This window comes from Betta splendens, chromosome 1 (assembly GCF_900634795.4).
Source record: "Betta splendens chromosome 1, fBetSpl5.4, whole genome shotgun sequence".
Classification (NCBI taxonomy): Eukaryota; Metazoa; Chordata; class Actinopteri; order Anabantiformes; family Osphronemidae; genus Betta; species Betta splendens.
The window spans coordinates 1,667,180-1,684,668 of NC_040881.3; the positions used below are offsets into that span (position 1 = coordinate 1,667,180).

General features: G+C 52.4%; 2 protein-coding genes and 2 long non-coding RNA genes across 5 annotated transcripts in view; 2 read left to right on the plus strand and 2 right to left on the minus strand.

Moving 5' to 3' along the window:
• Positions 1-340: 340 nt before the first annotated feature.
• On the plus strand, positions 341-7,271 carry LOC114861090 (metal transporter CNNM1-like). Its single transcript, XM_029160103.3, has 10 exons — positions 341-2,158; positions 3,944-4,087; positions 4,156-4,296; positions 4,512-4,681; positions 4,752-4,842; positions 5,069-5,214; positions 5,309-5,549; positions 5,650-5,754; positions 5,845-5,949; positions 6,347-7,271. The coding sequence occupies exons 1-10, from the start codon at positions 736-738 to the stop codon at positions 6,424-6,426; spliced, it is 2,646 nt and encodes an 881-aa protein (XP_029015936.1). The 5' UTR covers positions 341-735; the 3' UTR covers positions 6,427-7,271.
• A 751-nt stretch (positions 7,272-8,022) lies between these two features.
• LOC114861290 (aspartate aminotransferase, cytoplasmic-like) lies at positions 8,023-12,752 on the minus strand. The gene is made up of 9 exons (XM_029160322.3): positions 12,545-12,752; positions 10,894-11,075; positions 10,526-10,649; positions 10,289-10,401; positions 9,926-10,030; positions 9,657-9,807; positions 9,405-9,570; positions 9,096-9,238; positions 8,023-9,011 (listed from the first exon to the last, which is right to left on the minus strand). The coding sequence occupies exons 1-9, from the start codon at positions 12,651-12,653 to the stop codon at positions 8,872-8,874; spliced, it is 1,233 nt and encodes a 410-aa protein (XP_029016155.1). The 5' UTR covers positions 12,654-12,752; the 3' UTR covers positions 8,023-8,871.
• LOC114861451 (uncharacterized) lies at positions 12,647-15,873 on the plus strand. Of its 2 annotated transcripts, XR_003786798.3 has the most exons (5): positions 12,647-12,784; positions 13,378-13,448; positions 13,852-14,030; positions 15,393-15,460; positions 15,568-15,873. It is a non-coding gene; the product is annotated as an uncharacterized LOC114861451 (long non-coding RNA). The 2 variants fall into 2 exon arrangements; XR_003786797.3 differs by having other exon boundaries at positions 12,781-13,448.
• An 814-nt stretch (positions 15,874-16,687) lies between these two features.
• LOC129604621 (uncharacterized) overlaps positions 16,688-17,489 on the minus strand; it is an 11,009-nt gene continuing 10,207 nt past the window's right edge. The window contains exon 3 of the long non-coding RNA XR_008695660.1: positions 16,688-16,828. This is a non-coding gene — a long non-coding RNA (uncharacterized LOC129604621). The remainder of the gene's footprint in view (positions 16,829-17,489) is intronic.

Consider the following 17,489-nt stretch of genomic DNA (forward strand, 5'->3'; position numbering starts at 1 on the left):
CCCATTTTATCCTCACTTCTGCGGCTGCCTCTGCATTTTAGGGTCCGTTCCAAACTTGTTTAAATGGTGCTGACCCACTGCCCCTCTCTGAACTCCTACATCTGGACGTTCCTTCTCGGTCGCTCAGATCGGACAACCTGCCGAAATCCGACGAAGTTCAAAGGGGACCGAAACTGTGGAATTAACGTGGATTTATATGATCTATAAAATGATTGCTTCTATATTGAAAGTAGAAACAATTTAAAGCAGCAGCCTATTAGAGGTCCGGGTCCTACGTTTAGCGTGCGGATACTTTAATTAATGAGCGCATTAAAACGTGTGCAACGTGAGACGTCAGTGACGCATTGTGACACAGGTCTAATCCACAGGAGACGGCTTGTTCTGTGCTTTTGCACTGTTGAGGGAGAAAAGTCCGGATGATGATCCTTTAATACGGCGTTGATGGAGTCAGTTTTAATCAGCATTTGACTCCGTTTATCACAATCTGTGCTCACAAACGGTGGAAAAGCAAAGCTCGGTGACTGCAGGCGCAGAGGCCCGTTCCGCTGCAGGCTATTCTTAGAAAGTTACGTCACGCTTCAGCGGAGGCTGCTTCTCCCTCCGCTCGGCAGAAACATCATAATCACCGCCGTTACCGGAGAGCGCCCCGCTCCCTCCTCTCCTCACATGGACCGGAACCATGCAGAAGCACGTGACCCGGGGGCCCTAGGCTGACCGAGCCTCTCACTCCGCATCATGGCTGCAGAGGATGCGGCCGCGCGGTCCCGACGCGGAGCCCCGCTGCCTCCGTCCCGCCTGCTGCTGCTCGTGCTCTCCGCCGGCGCGCTCCTTCCCGCCCCGGCGCTCGGCTTGCTCGGCTTTCGGCCGGAGGACACCGGGGAGGAGCTGTCCGTGGAGGACGGGGTGCTGAAAACCACCGAGGGCATGCGCTTCATGCTGCGGGTTTACTACTCCACGACCCCGCAGAGGCTGAACCGCACGGCGGGAGCACGCGCCAACAACGCCGCGCCCTGGATCGCCTTCATCGAGGAACCGACTCCCGGGCGCGAGGGGCAGGTTCACCCGAAACGGAACATGTGCATGGACAAGAACGCCAGGACGTCCGACATCGAGGTTTTAGGCTCCTTCAAGTCCGCTTCCAGCCAGAACTCCGTGCTCGTGGAGCTGCTGGCCAAGGACCTGCGGAGGGGGGAGAAGATCAAATACTACTCCATGTGCGCCTTCGACGGCTCCAAATGGGAGCACTACCGCACGCGGGACTTCTGGGTGGCCGTCGCGGAGCGCTCCGCCGCGCCGGAGCTGTGGCTGCAGGTTCTGGTGTCGGTCCTGCTGCTCGGGCTGTCGGCTCTGTTTAGCGGGCTCAACCTAAGCCTTCTGGCGCTGGACCCCGTCGAGCTGCAGGTGCTCCAGAACAGCGGCACCGACAAGGAGCAGAACTACGCGCGGAAAATCGAGTCCGTGCGCCGCCACGGGAACTACGTGCTGTGCACGCTGCTGCTGGGCAACGCCATCATCAACGCGTCGCTCGCCGTGTGGATGTGCCAGATCCTGGGCATGACGTGGCTCTCCACCGTCATATGCGCCTTCGGCATCTTCTTCGTCGGGGAGATCCTGCCGCACTCGGTGGCGTCGCGGCACGGACTCGCCATCGCCTCCAAAAGCATCTGGGTGACGCGGCTGCTGATGGTGCTCTCCTTCCCCGTGTCGTACCCCATCAGCAAACTGCTGGACCTCATCCTCAACCAGGAGATCTCCAACTTCTACACCAGAGAGAAGCTGCTGGAGATGCTGCGCGTCACCGACCCGTACCACGACCTGGTCAAGGAGGAGCTCAACATCATCCAGGGAGCGCTGGAGCTGCGCAGCAAGACGGTGGAGGAGGTGCTGACGCCGCTGACGGACTGCTTCATGCTGGCGTCGGACGCGGTGCTGGACTTCAACTCCATGTCGGAGATTATGCAGAGCGGATACACGCGGATCCCCGTGTTTGAAAACGAGAGGTCCAACATCGTGGACATCCTGTTCGTCAAGGACCTGGCGTTCGTGGATCCGGACGACTGCACCCCGCTCAAAACCATCACGCAGTTCTACAAACACCCGCTGCACTGCGTGTTCAACGACACCAAGCTGGACGCCATGTTGGAGGAGTTCAAGAAAGGTGAGGGGTGTGTGGGGGGGGGGGGCGCGTTACAGCAGCTGTCACTGTGCGGGTGAGAGTCAAAGGTCAAAAGAACAGAAGGTGGTTCCGACTCACTCAGCGACATGTAGCATCTGTGCTAAGTTAGCGTTAGCGCTCACATCAAGCTGTGGTCACTTCTGGCCACTCTCAGCTTCAGCATCTGCTCCTGTTGTCAGGGCAACGGAGGACCAGGTAAAATACAGGATTCAAATCAAAGTAGCTTGATGTGGACAAACGTTCAGAACCACTGAAGGTTCTAATACAGAGGAAATGTGGCCGAGCTCCTGACCTCACTGAGCGGCTGCTGGTCTGATGCTGCATCAGCAGGCGTCCTCTGTCGGTGGGTGGGGCGCTCAGGGCCAATCACAGCCCTCCGTGCCGCTCAGCGCTCTGCTGCGTTTCAGGAGGACAGAGGGAGGAGGGACAGCTTGACTCAGGCCTCTGTTACACATGGGCACACGCTTCATGGTGAAGGGAACCCTGCGTTACTTTAACCAGGTTGTGTGGGTCACACAGACCTGAAGCATCTGCCCAGAGGCCTGTGAGCCAGGCAGGCACCATCCACTCGCTTTATCAGCTCTTGCTCACGGCTAGCTGTGAGCAGAGGTCAGAGGTCAGAGCTCCAAGCGTAAACTACCGCTGCTCTGTCAACACAGATCCTTAAGGAGCACGGAGCTGTGTTCCATCTGCTCCATGAGTTCAGAAGATCGGCGCTCGCTCTGCAAACTCAAAGCCGTAACATTCATCATTAGTGGAGTTTATGGGAGCGGACGCTGAAAAAGGCCGCTGCACATCCTCAGGGACCAAAACATGCAAGCGTTGATGGTAAACTCATCTCTAAGTCGTCTCCATGGTAACTGCCCTCTCCCCGTCCTTGTTATTATGTACCTGTGGTCAAACTCACCTTTCAGTAGCTTCAAACCTGCTGGGGTTGAGTCTGTTTCAGCTCGTAATAATGAGAGGAAACGCACGGACTCGTTGGACTGTAGTATTTGCTGTGATGTGTTGAATGTAACGGACCGGGGATTCACACTCTTCTGCCTCGCTGGGTCGGCTCTGACCCACTTAGCTGAATGTGTGTGTGGATCAGAGCCGGAATCTCAATGAGGAAGTCGGTTCGGCGCCAGACTGGGCCGAGCCAGAGCTACAAACAAGGACGGCCTCTGTTTTCTGCCGTGTGTGTCCACGAGCACTTTCCTACAGTTGACTGGTGCTGCTGGTGCTACTGGTGCTACTGGTGCTGCTGGTGCTGCTGGTGCTACTGGTGCTACTGTTGCTGCTGCTACTGGTGCTACTGGTGCTACTGTTGCTGGCTGCTGCTGCTGGCGCTACTGGTGCTGGTGGTGCTACTGGTGCTGGTGGTGCTACTGGTGCTGCTGGTGCTGCTGCTACTGGTGCTGCTGCTACTGGTGCTACTGGTGCTACTGTTGCTGGCGCTGCTGGTGCTACTGGTGCTACTGTTGCTGGCGCTGCTGGCGCTACTGGTGCTGGTGGTGCTACTGGTGCTGGTGGTGCTACTGGTGCTGCTGGTGCTGCTGGTGCTGCTGCTGGTGCTGCTGGTGCTGCTGGTGCTACTGGTGCAGCGTCAGAGGAGCACATGAATCCTGCGGCCTCTTCTCCTGTACGGGTCTGAAGAAGGTGTCTGGGTTTTTTTTGGGCCCATCCAGAACACGTTCCAGCTGTGACAGCACGCCCACAGTGGAATCAGCTGCTGATCCCCGCGGTGCATTGTGGGTAGACTGACTCTCAGTGACTCTCATGCAGGGAAGTCCCACCTCGCCATCGTGCAGCGGGTGAACAACGAGGGCGAAGGCGACCCGTTCTACGAGGTGATGGGCATCGTCACGCTGGAGGACGTCATCGAGGAGATCATCAAGTCCGAAATCCTGGACGAGACCGACCTCTTCAGTACGTATGCGCACAGACGCGCCTCAAACGCCTCGCGGTGAAGCCGCTCACTTTGTGTTTGTCGCCAGCTGACAATCGAAGCAAGCGCCGGGTTTCTCACCACGAGAGGAAGCAGCAGGACTTCTCCATCTTCAAGCTGTCGGAGAACGAGATGAAGGTGAAGATGTCGCCCCAGCTGCTGCTGGCCACGCACCGCTTCCTGTCCACAGGTAACAGCCAATCGGCTCTCAGCGTCTGGAGACGCGAGGAGGGTGCTGCTGCAGCAGCTTCACTCTGAATGCTCTTAGAGAAGCTCCAACAGCGCACGTGTGGTTGCAGCCTGGTGGAAACTTAGCTGCAAAGCATTCAGACACTTGAGCAAATATTCATGTCCATGGCCTCATAAAACACCAGCGTGCCTGTTTTCCTCTGCTCGTCGCTGCAGAGGTGGAGCCGTTCAAGCCCACACACGTCTCAGAGAAGATCCTGCTGCGGCTCATCAAACACCCCAGCGTCGTGCAGGAGCTCAAGTTCGACGAGAGGAACAAGCGAGCGTCGCAGCACTTCCTGTTCCAGCGCAACAAACCGGTGGACTACTTCCTGCTGGTGCTGCAGGTACGTCACCATGGCGACGAGCGGCCCTCTGCCCCAAACGCTGCTCTGATTCTCTCACATGTGGCTTCAGGGACGCGTCGAGGTGGAGTTTGGAAAAGAGGCGCTGAAGTTTGAGAACGGAGCCTTTTCTTACTTTGGAGTCCCAGCAATCATGCCCACAGGTACACACACACACACACACACACACACACACACACACACACACACACACACACACACACACATATGCACGCACACACACACACACGCACACGCACACACACACTCCCAACGTTGCTCCTGCAGGAAGAACGCTGCCTTCAGAGCGCGGCGCCGCTGAATGGAAGCTCTGAGAGCAGCAGGATGAGGCGCATCCTGGTGATGTCTGACCAGCTGTTTCCTCCTCAGTGCACAGGTCCCCGTCCCGCAGCAGCGGGCTGGACCGGTCCGAGTCCATGCTGTACGCAGGCAGCACCGGGCAGCTGAACGGGTCGGGCAGCGCCTACCTGCCCGACTACTCTGTGAGGCAGCTAACGCATCTGCAGGTCCTGAAGGTCAGTGAACGCCCCACGGCTATGACACCCGGCCCCACAGAGAGGAGAAGAACGTGGGGGCCTCTAACTGGAAGCTTCCTGTGCTGTGGCTCAGATCACCCGCAGCCACTACCACAACGCGCTGACGGCCTCCAGGATGGACAGCTCCCCGCAGACGCCCGACGCTGACGGCCGCCCAGCAGAGGGCGGCGCCCCCGCCCCGGCCGCCCACACCACCGCCACCCTCATGCCTCCACCCAGGGAGCCCAGCCGGCCCGGCTCGGCCCGAACCCGCGGGCAGCAGGCCAGCGTGCCGCACAGCACGTCCCTGCTGAACGAGAAGAACCGCATCGTCCGTGAGTAGAGCGAGAGGACGGAGGTCAGACAGAGGTCAGACAGAGGTCAGACAGAGGTCAGAGAGTAAGCTGTGTGTGTGTGTGTGTGTGTGCGCTGCAGGGAGCAAGTCTGACGGCCAGAAAAGCCCCAGCGATTCCGTGTTCCTCAGGATGGATGAGATCCCTTACATCAGAGAGGACAGGTGTGAGGCAGACGCTCACACGGGTACGAGTGCTGCTCCTGGCAGCTACACAGCAAATCACACACACCAACAAACTGCAAAGCTGCTCATCACTGACTCTCTCTCTCTCTCAGACATGGCCTCCGTTCCCATAGAAACGGACACGTCTCCTTTCATCAGCAGCCTGTCGCTGAGCAGCTCAGAGGACACACTGGGCAAGAAACTCCTGCTCAAACTCAGTCAGTCTCTCTCTCACACACACACACACACACACACACACATTCTCACGCTACACTTTCACAATCACAGCTTCCGTCCAGAACCCGCCCCCCCGGTTCTGTGGACCTGCCTCCTTAGTATTCAGACGCTGTCTCACCCATTGTTTTCTTTCTATACATTACCAGTTCACTGAAGCCATTCATGGTTGGACTTTTCAAACTTTCACAGACTGATTTGGTCCCTGAATCATGTGTAAATTAAGAATTTTAACTAAAAAGATGAAATTAAGCATAACAGAAACCCGAATAGCTTTTCCTCTTTGACAGAGTACGTTATAATGAAAACACTGTCGGCTCAGATAACGCTGCTGTTGCCAGAGAAGCTTCCTGCTCTCAGTCTGTGACCTTCTCTCCTCAGGTCACAAGAAGAGGAAGAAGTCTCGTGAAGGGGAGAGGACCCCAGAGGACATTTCCGAGCAGCCGCTGGTGAAGACCTAGCATCGCTGCTTCACGTGGGCCATGAAGGTTCTGTGTTCTCTCTGAGACCAGGCTCCAGGCCTCCACCGCTGCAGGAGCTCCAAGCGCCGGGAGGAGCGAAGGCACCGCTCCATCAGCCGGACGCAGCTTTGGCAACATGCATTCAGCTCCAGCTTCTCACCTGCACTGACGCTCGCACATGAAGGAATGTAAAAGTTTTCAGACCTTTTCTACACAACGATGAATGGAAAACACCAAAGACACTGCTGTTTTGTACAGACTGCTGCCAACGTCTCCACGGTGACTGGTCGCTGTGTTCCAGCTTTTACTTTGAAATGTTTATTGCCTGTTTCCTAATTATCACAAATATATGAATATAACTGAACGCTACAGAAACCTCTTTTACCTTTTCATTACGAATCAGTTCGTATCCAGTTTGTGTCTGGATGTCAGGTCAAAAATGCACAATGACACAAGGAATACGGCCAAACACGAGTCCTGTGTTCTGGTTGGGTCCATTATCACTACAGCGAACCAGCAGCAACACGAGCACACTAAGAACCACCGCGACACACACACACACACACACACACACACACACACACTAAAATTTGTTCCCATCAGAACAATGCACATTAAACCATAAAACAGTTTTCCCACGTTGGTTCTGAGGACTTTGAGCATCTTGACTGAACCGGGTCGGTGCTGGATCAGACCCACGCCTGTTGCAGCAGCAGGATGTTCTACTTGCATGTCCACATGCTTTTGGCCACGTTGACCCTCGGTCTCTCGCCTGATGAGGATATTATGGCATTTCATTTCCAGGTATGTTACTGTAAACACATTAAAGGAACAGTTTAAGTCTTCTCTTTCTTTCTTTCTTTCTTTGAGGAACTTTACTCTCTGGATCCCTCTGCTGGTCTTATTTCATACACCACTGCTATGGAACATGTCTGTTATATACGAGCTGGACTGCAGATTACAGCTCATCAACAGCTTCTGTTCAGTTTACATGTGGGAAACACAACATTTCAACACATTTGTTGAAATACTCTTCTATTCAGCAGTATAGCAGAAAACAGCCACAACTGTGATGTGTTTGTCCCTAAACCTGCACAGACCTGTACGTTTTGTGCCGAGGACGGACGAGCGGGTTCTTCTGGACTCGTATGAGACTCGATTTGTGCCACTGCAGCAAACTGGAGGAGAAGCACGGAGGTGGTACTGCACAGCACCACTTCTATATCAGTGGCGAACCTGCAGCATATTCAAAGCATTACATTGAGTAACATGTGATTCATAGTAGTAAATGTAACAGCACGTCTGCGGTACCGGTACCGGACGCCGTGCTGCAGCCCATCACAGGCCGGGGAGGCTCAGTAACTGCTGTCTGCAGCGAGGAGGAGCAGGAACCTGCTGACTCAGCAGCTCCGGACGCAGCTGATGCCGCCGAGCTGGAAACCAATCAATGAATCACAGTCGGAGAACCTTTCTAACACTTTCTCCCACATTAGCGTTTGTCATTTTCACTCTAATTTGTTTGCATTAGCTCTGGACATCAGACCTCGACTGGAGTCTTTAAAGAAGCAGAGACGAAGCAGAGCCGAGGCTGGTTCCTCTGGTTCACCGTTTATTTCACATTGCTGTGTTGTTACAAACACCACATACAGTATAAGAGGAGTGTGTCTGCAGCTCACAGGTGGCAGGCTCTAAGTTCAGAGGCGTCCTGTAACAGGAGGAAAACAACAAACCGCAGAAGCAGCCTGTTTTTGTTCACTGTTGGCTGAATCAGGCTTTTCTAAGCAGCTGTGAAAAGGCAAACTTTTCACCAGGTCACGACTGAGATGACAAACATTCAACCTTCAATGGCCTTCAGATCTAAAACATGAAATATTCTGGAAGGAGTTGTGCGTTTTACTTGTGAACATGAACAGTCTATTCGAGACGAGAACAGTTTCATCCAGGATTGTGCTGCAGTGGTGGGAGGAGTGTGAAATGCTTTGCACACGTTAAGGCAGGAGCTCAGCGCTCTGAAGCTGCGGGAAGTCTATCAATTTAATCTATTTACATCTGTTTCTGTATTTTGTTCAATGTTGAGACACATCACGTGTGCTCTTCTTAAGTGCTCTAAGTCGAGAGGAAGCACATATACTTTTTCTAATAATTCTCTGGCTGCTGTGAAGCATGTGTGCGTTTTGTGACCAGAAAGCACAGAGGCAGATATTCTACAAACACAGGAACCATCACAAAATATTTTCTAGTTTACAGAGCCGTGCCTGCCTGTGTGCGTTCAAGTGATGTCCTTATGTCATTGCATTCCCCAGAAGGTTTAGATTTGGTGAGAACATTGGCTAGACTGCTCCTGCAGTTTACCCAATCAGGGGACAGGATACGTCAGGGCGGGAGTGTGGAGATACTTCCTGGGGACTATAGGAGACAGGAAGTGGGCGGAGAAAGAGGCCGCCTTTACTGGACAGTGGTGACGGCTTCGTGGATGGACTGAGCGACGTAGTCGATGTTCTTGGTGGTCAGACCGCACATGTTGATGCGACCGCTGGCCATCAGGTACACATGCTTCTCCTTGATCATGTACTCGACCTGTTTGGCTGTAAGACATCACACGGTGTAAATAAGGACTCGTGTTTCAAGCTACGGAAACATCGTGTTCATTTACGCATCGATGTTCTCACGGTTCAGGCCAGTGAAGCTGAACATGCCGATCTGCTCAGTGATGTGGTCCCAGGTGCCCGGGGTGCCCAGAGCCAGCAGCTTCGTCTTCAGCTGATCCCTCATCAGCAGAACGCGGTCGGCCATAGTCTTCACATTGCCCTTCCTGCAGCAGGGACGACAGAAGCAGGAGATGAGCAGGTAACGAGTGCCACACAGAGGAACGGACCTCATGCACGGTTTATGTTCACATCATCTGGGAGTAAAGTCCACGAATGGGTTCAAATAACAAATAGGCATCAGTTCTGCAGCCATTTAAATGATGCTATTACCACTCAGCGAACAGCTCAGGGCTGTTGAGGGTCTTGCTGACGATACGGGCTCCCTGAGATGGTGGGTTGGACCAGGTGGTCCTGACTATCTTCTCCATCTGAGACAGAGTGCGGGACAGGTTGTCGCTGTCCTTAGCAACAATCGTCAGGTTCCCCACTCGCTCATCTAACAGCAGCAGCAGACAAAGATGAAGATGAAGATGAAATGGATTATATGATGTTTCTATTTCAGAATGCTCCACTCGTACTCACTGTACAGGCCAAAGTTTTTGGAGAAGGACTGAGCAATGAAGAGCTCAAATCCTTCAGAGGCAAAATAGCGGATGGCCCAGGCGTCCTTATCCAGACTGCCGGAGGCGAAGCCCTGATAGGCCGAGTCAAAGAACACGAACAGCTTCCTCCTCTACAAACAGAAAAACACAGACGGGTGTGAACGAGAAAACGTTTTCTAATAAAAAGGACCGGTCATGCACCACAAAACCCGAGAGGAACTCCATCTGGGACAAAGAACAATATATGACCTTCATGATCTCTGCGATCTTCTTCCACTGCTCCTGGGTTGGGTCAGTGCCGGTGGGGTTGTGTGCGCAGGCGTGCAGGACGAAGATGGAGTGTTCTGGTGCTTTCTGTTGAGAGACAGTCACATAAAACCAGAGAGCTTGTTTCTATTGCATTACTTTTAGTTGATGCAGTTTTTTCCACACTTTTGAGTTTGTTAAATTCCCAAAGATTGAAAGATATTAACAACTGAAAGAAACATTTTCCTTCCTTTAAACCTTTTCTGATCTTTATCATAACAGGTCCTTAATATAAGGTTTAACTATACACCTAATACTATAGAACCATCTATGGGATGAGTTTGCTGACATTCGGCCCATTCTCACCTCCAGGTCATCCAGCAGCCCGCTGAGGTCCAGGCCCCTCTTAGCAGCATCCCAGTAGTGGTAGGGCCGGATGTCTGTGAAGCCAGCGTCCGTGAACACACCGTTGTGGTTTTCTGCAACAACACAGAAAATAAGGAGCATTCCTTCCTGACACAGCGGCAGTTTAATCTGTTCAGCCTTTACGTTAAAAGATCATGCAGCAGTGCAGACATTTCAGCTTCACACCCAGACACTAACCCCAGGTGGGTGCAGAGACGTAGACAGGTGTAGCTCGGTTGTTGGTGCCATTGTACCAGCGCCGCAGGAAGTCTGCCCCAATCCTCAACGCACCAGTTCCACCCAGAGCCTGGACCGCCCCAACCTAATGAGACAACAGGTGAAGGGGCAGAAGATCCAGACAGAATAAGAAACTGAGCCACAGCACAAAGAGGAGATCCCTTCCCCCTACAGCAAACTGACAGGGTGTAAACAGCCACAAAGCTTGTCTTGTACAGATTTATTCAAATGCATGTCTGAAGTGAATAAAAGCTTAACCAGCCATAGTCTAGTTGATCTGTACACACAGCAGTTCAGTCCAGCCCCGGAGCATGATGCTGGTGTCTCACCCTGTTCTCCTTGATGGCGGGGCTGTCTTCTCCCAGAGCGACCTTGGAGGCAGCGGAGCGGAACTCTGGCAGACCGAGGATGGGCAGGTACTCGTGGTTCAGGCCGCAGTCCTCCACAATCAGCCGCTCCACCTTCTTCACCACAGGCAGCACCCACGGCTGGCAGTCATCTGTACGGTAAGCTGGAAGGACACAGGGCACCAGCTGCAAATTAACCACGCCACATCTGGAACTGAATGAGGAATGGGCTGATCTTCAGCGTTCCTAATTCATCTGCATGACTTATCGCTCTCACGCCAATCAGCAACTGGGAGTGAGATTAGCGTATCTCTGACGAGCAAAAACGAGGACGTTCGCAGAGAGATTACGCTTGGTTTATGAATGTGAACATAATAAAGGCGAGACGATTGCTTGTGCAACTATTTCTTTCAAAAACACCCATTTAAACAGTCCACCACTAACTCTATTCTCTCTCGCTGATCTGCTCTGGTGCCAAACTTGGGTCTGCCCAGCTCCAGAATACAGTGTTCTATAGGTGACACAACAACAGACCTGCATGAGATCAGCATGTGACACACTGTGAAGGTCACTCCTAACAACCAGACTAGATTAACTGTGTGTGTTCAAAATATTTGACTCCTTAAGAACTTGCTCCCTTCACACTGTGCCTGTATTGAATGTCACACGTTCTCTGCAGCTGCAGGTCACTATGGAGCAATGACACGACTAAAAGGTCAAACCAGCAGGCCTGCAGGTTTTAGATGAGTGAATCATTTGATGAGACTCACTTGCCACAAAACATAACATGTATTGTGCTCAACAGATCAACTAATGTACTTGAAGCTATTTCATTCACAAAAGTGTTTCCACATTACTGAAAATTTAAGCTTAAACCGGTTTAGCGTGTTTTGTGTTGATCAGCAGTTAAGGTCCGAGTGCATGTTACATCATGATACAAGGTGAACTTCAATCACTAAGTGATAATGACACTATCAGACACTTTTACTCATTAACCATTCAATGCACCATTGTTCTGATGATCATCACTGTGCAACTCACATTTACCTGAACATAAGTGAGAGAAACTCAGGTCTGTGACTGTACAGGCAACACACAAACAACCACCCTACACAAAACGTCTATTCAATTACACATCCTGGGGTCTTAACAGATGGAAACATGTGAGCACACGTGACACACCCTAATAAATGTTAGGTACATGATACCACAGCAGTTGATGCCTTGTCCTGCTGCTCCAGGTTGAATGATGGTGATGATGATGATGATGATGATGATGATGATGACGACGACGACGTGTTTTGGGCTCTGACTGACACAGCGGCAGAGCGGTCACAAGACCCCGCTTCCCTAAACTGTCACCGTCTCTTGTTTCAGGCATTGTACAGGTCCAGCTGACACCAGTATGTGCTGCACATCGTTAGCATCACAGCTAGCTTACGGCGAAGGTCAAATGAAAGCGAAGCCAAAGAGGAGCTGACGTTGAAGCGCATAAAGCGCCAGCAGCGGGACCCGTTTACGGCTACGCGCGGCCGGTGAACACACGGCTCCAGGACTGTTCTGTCGGCGGAAACAGCGTTGACCAAAGCTAACGTACTGCTAGCATTAGCAGGAGGCTAGCTGGATCGCTCACCTCCAACTCCCAGGTTCACCTTCTGCGGGTGGCCGTCGTCCTTGAAGTCCGCGGTGAGCTTGAAGACCACGACGGGAGGCGCCTGCGGGACGTCGCTGAATACGGACATGGCTCAGGGCAAAGCCGGTGACTTTGATGCGGGAGAAGACGGCGACAGAGACGGGCCACTTCACCTTCAGCGCGCCGGATCGGGACAGACAGGAGGCGTCTGACCGGCAGCCAATAGGGTGGCGCGTAACGGTGACGTAGGCTTGATTTAACCAATGGGGGCACCGTATTTGAGTGCAATATATTATGCAAAGGTTTCGTACAGTAAACATTTAATCCTGTATTTATTTAGTTGATGTGATTTGTTCTATATATAAAAGATAGAAAGGTGCAGTATTTTATTGACAGTGCAGGGTATAATTAGTTTTACTAATTTTACTTGTTTTTAGACCAGTTGCCTTGACTCACTTTATGAAAGAGATCATGATGATGAAACCGTTTTTGCTTTATATAAATATGGTGTGATTAGCAGTGAGTGGTTCAGATAAGGTGAGTGTGTTATCAAAACCATCAGAGTGGAGCTGCGTGTGCAACATGTCAATGCAGTACCAAAGATCCGCCACAAGAGGGCGGTGTGAGGACGAGGAATGCGCAGAGCGGCGCACACATATATCATATCATATCATATCATATCATATCATATCATATCATATCATATCATATCATATCATATCATATCATATCATATCATATCATATCATATCAAACTTGGGAATGGCACCAGAAAACCTTTTTGTAGCTACTCATCAGCATTGACAGCAGTCAATGTGAATCTCTGCCAACAGATTCGCCTGCTCTCGGTACCTTGGGCTTCTCCTGCATCTCTACTGTTACTTAACTACAAACCAGAACCCAGGTGTGTTTTCCTCTTCTCCTCCTCCCCCTCGTGCTTCTTCTGTCTCTCTCTCCTGTGTTTGATCTGAAGTGTTTGATGAATAGGTGCAGCTTCTCTTCTGTATAGCATCCACTTCCAGCCCTCCTGTAGTTAAAGTAGTGTGTTTTTGTGGCAGTGAAGTGTGACTCTCAGTCACATTTACACACAGGCACACAAAGACGCGTCACATTCGTTTCCCTTTATTGGAACAACAGCTCTCTCTCGCATGCACGCATACAGAAACACATGTTCTGAGCCACGCGTCTGTGGCAAAGCTCACAAAAACAGCACAGAAAGCGTCACACAACACCCGCTCCCTCTCACTCTGTCATTGCCAGAGATGATGAAAACCTCCACTTTTTCCCTTTTTCCTTTCCCTCTCCAGAAACACTCCGGTGAACCGTCAACAGTGTTGAATTTCAAAGGGGCGAAGGGCTAATGCTCCTGGATGGAGCTGATTGAGTCAATTTGTCGACATGATGGACGTTTCGTGGCCCCGGCTCCTGTCTCCTGCTGACTGCAGGGACCGGGCTCACAGGCTTTCAGGCCTCTTACAGACACACGGTGAGTGACAGAGTGCGACGACCTGCAGGACCAGACCTTGACTCGACCACTCTGAGTCTGAATCTGGCGTCGCCTTCGTTCCGAGCATTAAACCCACTACAAACACAAAGCTTGCATGTTTTAGTACTGGAGGAACTGTTTCCGCGTCCCTGGAGGGAAGCAGCCAAGGAAAGGACCGGTCCGTTCATATCTTCAGGCATGAAGCTTCCGCCTTCTCTTGGCGACAGCAGGGTTTTACTCCAGAATGTGTGCGATGACTAGTGATTGTTCCCAGGTTTTTCTGGCTGCTGTATTAGACTCCACGAGGCTGCGTGGCTTCAGTCAGCGCCGCCCACGCTGCGTCAAGGCCTTCGGGTCGGCAGCAGGTGCTGAGTGTGTAACAAGGACGAAGCACCTGCGCCACGACGTTCACGCCGCTCCAACGCCAGCTCCCTCAAAGCCCGCGTCAGCTTCAGATGGTTGCGTTCCTACTGGTGGTACATGTGTGAAGCGTCTGAGGAATGAGGGGTTTTTCCTCATGGGGGGAATTCATTCATCTGTGGAGGCTGCTCTGAACCTGGCAACCGGTGAAGGTGGGGGGCGATCATCGAGTTTCATGTCAAGTAATTATCAGATTTGCGAGCAGAACACACACACACACACACACACACACACACACACACACACACACACACACACACACACACACACTGAGGCTGACAGGCCGACCTCCCGGGCCGACATTAGCCAGCGCCGCTCCCACAGCTGCCTGCTGCAGAGTCCGTCTGCTTGAGAAACACCCAAGAATGCAGCAGCCCAGACAGGAAGTGAGTGTCTCAGCTGGTGAAAGGCTCCTCGTGGGATGGAGACGTTGTTCAAGGAGTGAAGACTCACTTTAAGGGGACTCTGCCTGAAGTCATCCACTAATTGCAGAGAATGACGCGGGTGGAGGCAGAGCAGCTCCTGACACGTTTCCAAAGAAGCCGCCGTGTTTCCCTGGAAGCCTCGTTGGTCGTCACCTCCGACGACGCGGCCGCCATTGACAGTTAATGGGGTGTGGTTCGTCAGCCAGCTCCAGGTCCCATTTCCTTCTCTGCTCACAACAAGCTGTCAGCGAGGTCATTTCCGCGGTGCAGCCGGGAGCGCGCCGCTGGTGTCCTGTGTGTTTGTGTGTGTGGACGGTGTCTGTCTGTGTTGAGTCTGGGTGATCTCTGACAGGAAGTGATCCGTGTCGCTGCATACACATCAACAAACAGGACCGGGTCTGTGTGGAGGAGGTGGCAGGCGGGGTCAGAGGTCACCGTGGGAGGGGACTGTTGACTGACAGCCTTTAGCAGAAGCGTGTCTGCTGTTTGTTTGACCAGAGCTCTGTCCTGTCATCAGGCCTCAGCCGGCGGCAGAAAACGCACGGGACGACAAGACAGTTGGACGTTTGCCAACTGGATCCTTTGGTGAGAAATCAGTCAGACTAAAGCACGTTTTCTTTCATGCTGTTCGTGCATCTTTTGCTAACGAGCTGTTTTCCCGTTGCCGTGTGGGATCTGCATCGCTCCATCAGCTTCCTGCAAACACCAGCACCGACCTGAGAGTCTGGAGTCGATGAGGAGGCGGGAGCTTTGCTCGGCAGCGCAGCATCGTGCGGGTGCAGGCTGGAATCAGCATCTCTGAGCTGGTTGTGACCGACGCCAGGCGGCGGCTGAGCTGCTGAGCGGTCGCCTCCGATTGTGGCTCTTCAGGATGCTTTTTTCAGGGAACCCATGCAGCCTGGTCATCAGCTGATGGGACCTGGACGGAGTGTCTGCATGTGTCCTCAGGGCTCAGCAAGCAGCTCCAGCAACAGGACGACCCGCACATCCAATGTAGTCACAGTGTAAAGTTACATAGCTGATCACGTGATCACACAACTATGCACGTTAAGAAACAGAAAAGAAGGATGATGGGTCACACCCGAGAGGAGGGACAGCGTCGCTTCACAAGCTCAGAGCTCGAACCCGCGTCCGCTCCGCATCCGACCGCATCCGACCGCATCCGACCGCATCCCAGCGCATCCGCCTCCAGCTGCAGCCGTGCGCATGCGCGTGTTTACCCCACGGCGCCCATTTATTCCGACGTGTGCTTCGAGGCCCCAAACATTTCAGGGGAAAGGCAGCGTCCAGGGCTCAGCTGTGCACGCAGGCCTTTTATTTACAGAGTCAGCGTGTGATGGAGGAGCCGCAGCCTCTCCCAATAACAGATTGTCATTCTGACGGCGACGCCACAGGGAGAGAGCAGCAGCCTGAGCTCATCCCACTGAGAAATGTTTACTGCAGGAAGGTCAGGAGGCTGCATCAGAGCACAGGGACACACACTCCACGCACGCACGTAAACATACGTACACAAAAAGCCTCTGTCGCAAACGGACTCGCTCACTAAACAGCAAACGTTCAAGGCTCCAACCTTCTTCATTCATGTGGTGAAGAGGAAACGCAGATGATCCATCATCATTTCTTGTCTCAGCTCATTATTCTGTGTATTTCAAGGATGCATGGGAGTTTTAAAGTGTTACTGCAGCGCAATCAATCATGAAAACATGTGGTCTATACATAGATTTGTGTAAACGTCCAATCATTAGAACACGCAGATACTCACACACACATATACACAACAAGACAACTTCCTTCCACATGAATTATGGCCACTCCACAATAGCTCCAATAATAGTTTCCCATCTCTGCGCTGAGAGCCGTGACCTGTGGACGACCTCTCGCTTCCCGCTGCTTCTTCTGCTTTCATTCATGGCAGTAAACACACGGTGTGTGTCCGACTCTGCTGGACGCCACCTGTTTGGACAAGAAGACCAAAAAGACACGTTCATATCTGGGATAAAACCACTGGAGGAACTGTTGAAATGAACCGTCAGGCGACCGGAAGCATCCGAAGCGTGGGCCCTTTTAAAGGAGCAGGACCTTGTTGCACTATCGTTACCCATGATGCATCTGTGGCATCGAGGTTTTTCGTCTGAGTGAGCGGTGCCGGTAGCAGCTGTTTGTTTGTGTCTGTGACGCTGGATCAGAGCAGCTTCAAACCTGCTGACTCAGCATGAAGAGCCCAGTTAACGTGGTGTAAACGGGTCAAAAGCTTCAGCGGCTGTTTATCCGGTCGTGTCCCGTGTAGCTGCACACAACAAACCCTCTGTTAATTCCCATTAAGATCTCCACTGACGGAAACATCCAGTCTGCGATCAAAGCTTAAAGAATCGCTGAAAGTGTCTGTGGAGAAGAATGAGACACGAGAGCGCGGCTCAGCCCGTGGAGGGAAGCTGAGCAGCAGCAGCTGTAAATACAGCCATGGAAATCACCTGAAGCTGCAGAGCCACGAGAGAGATTCTACACATGAAAATGTCCCTCCTTGGTTTTATTTACGCCAAACGCCAGAGCTTCAGTGAATTACGAGGGAGTTCTGTGCAGGATGAGAGCGCGAGTGCCTCTTTGTCCCGTAACT

Coding starts and splice junctions, on each gene's coding strand:
- LOC114861290 (XM_029160322.3), bottom strand. CDS start 12,653: ATGTCCGTATTCAGCGACGTCCCGCAGGCGCCTCCCGTCGTGGTCTTC. Junction 9,571..9,656: donor CAAAAACTTTGGCCTGTACA/GTGAGTACGAGT, acceptor TGCTGCTGTTAG/ATGAGCGAGTGGGGAACCTG. Junction 9,239..9,404: donor CCTGAGCTGTTCGCTGAGTG/GTAATAGCATCA, acceptor TCCCTGCTGCAG/GAAGGGCAATGTGAAGACTA.
- LOC114861090 (XM_029160103.3), top strand. CDS start 736: ATGGCTGCAGAGGATGCGGCCGCGCGGTCCCGACGCGGAGCCCCGCTG. Junction 5,215..5,308: donor CGCATCTGCAGGTCCTGAAG/GTCAGTGAACGC, acceptor GCTGTGGCTCAG/ATCACCCGCAGCCACTACCA. Junction 5,950..6,346: donor GAAACTCCTGCTCAAACTCA/GTCAGTCTCTCT, acceptor TTCTCTCCTCAG/GTCACAAGAAGAGGAAGAAG.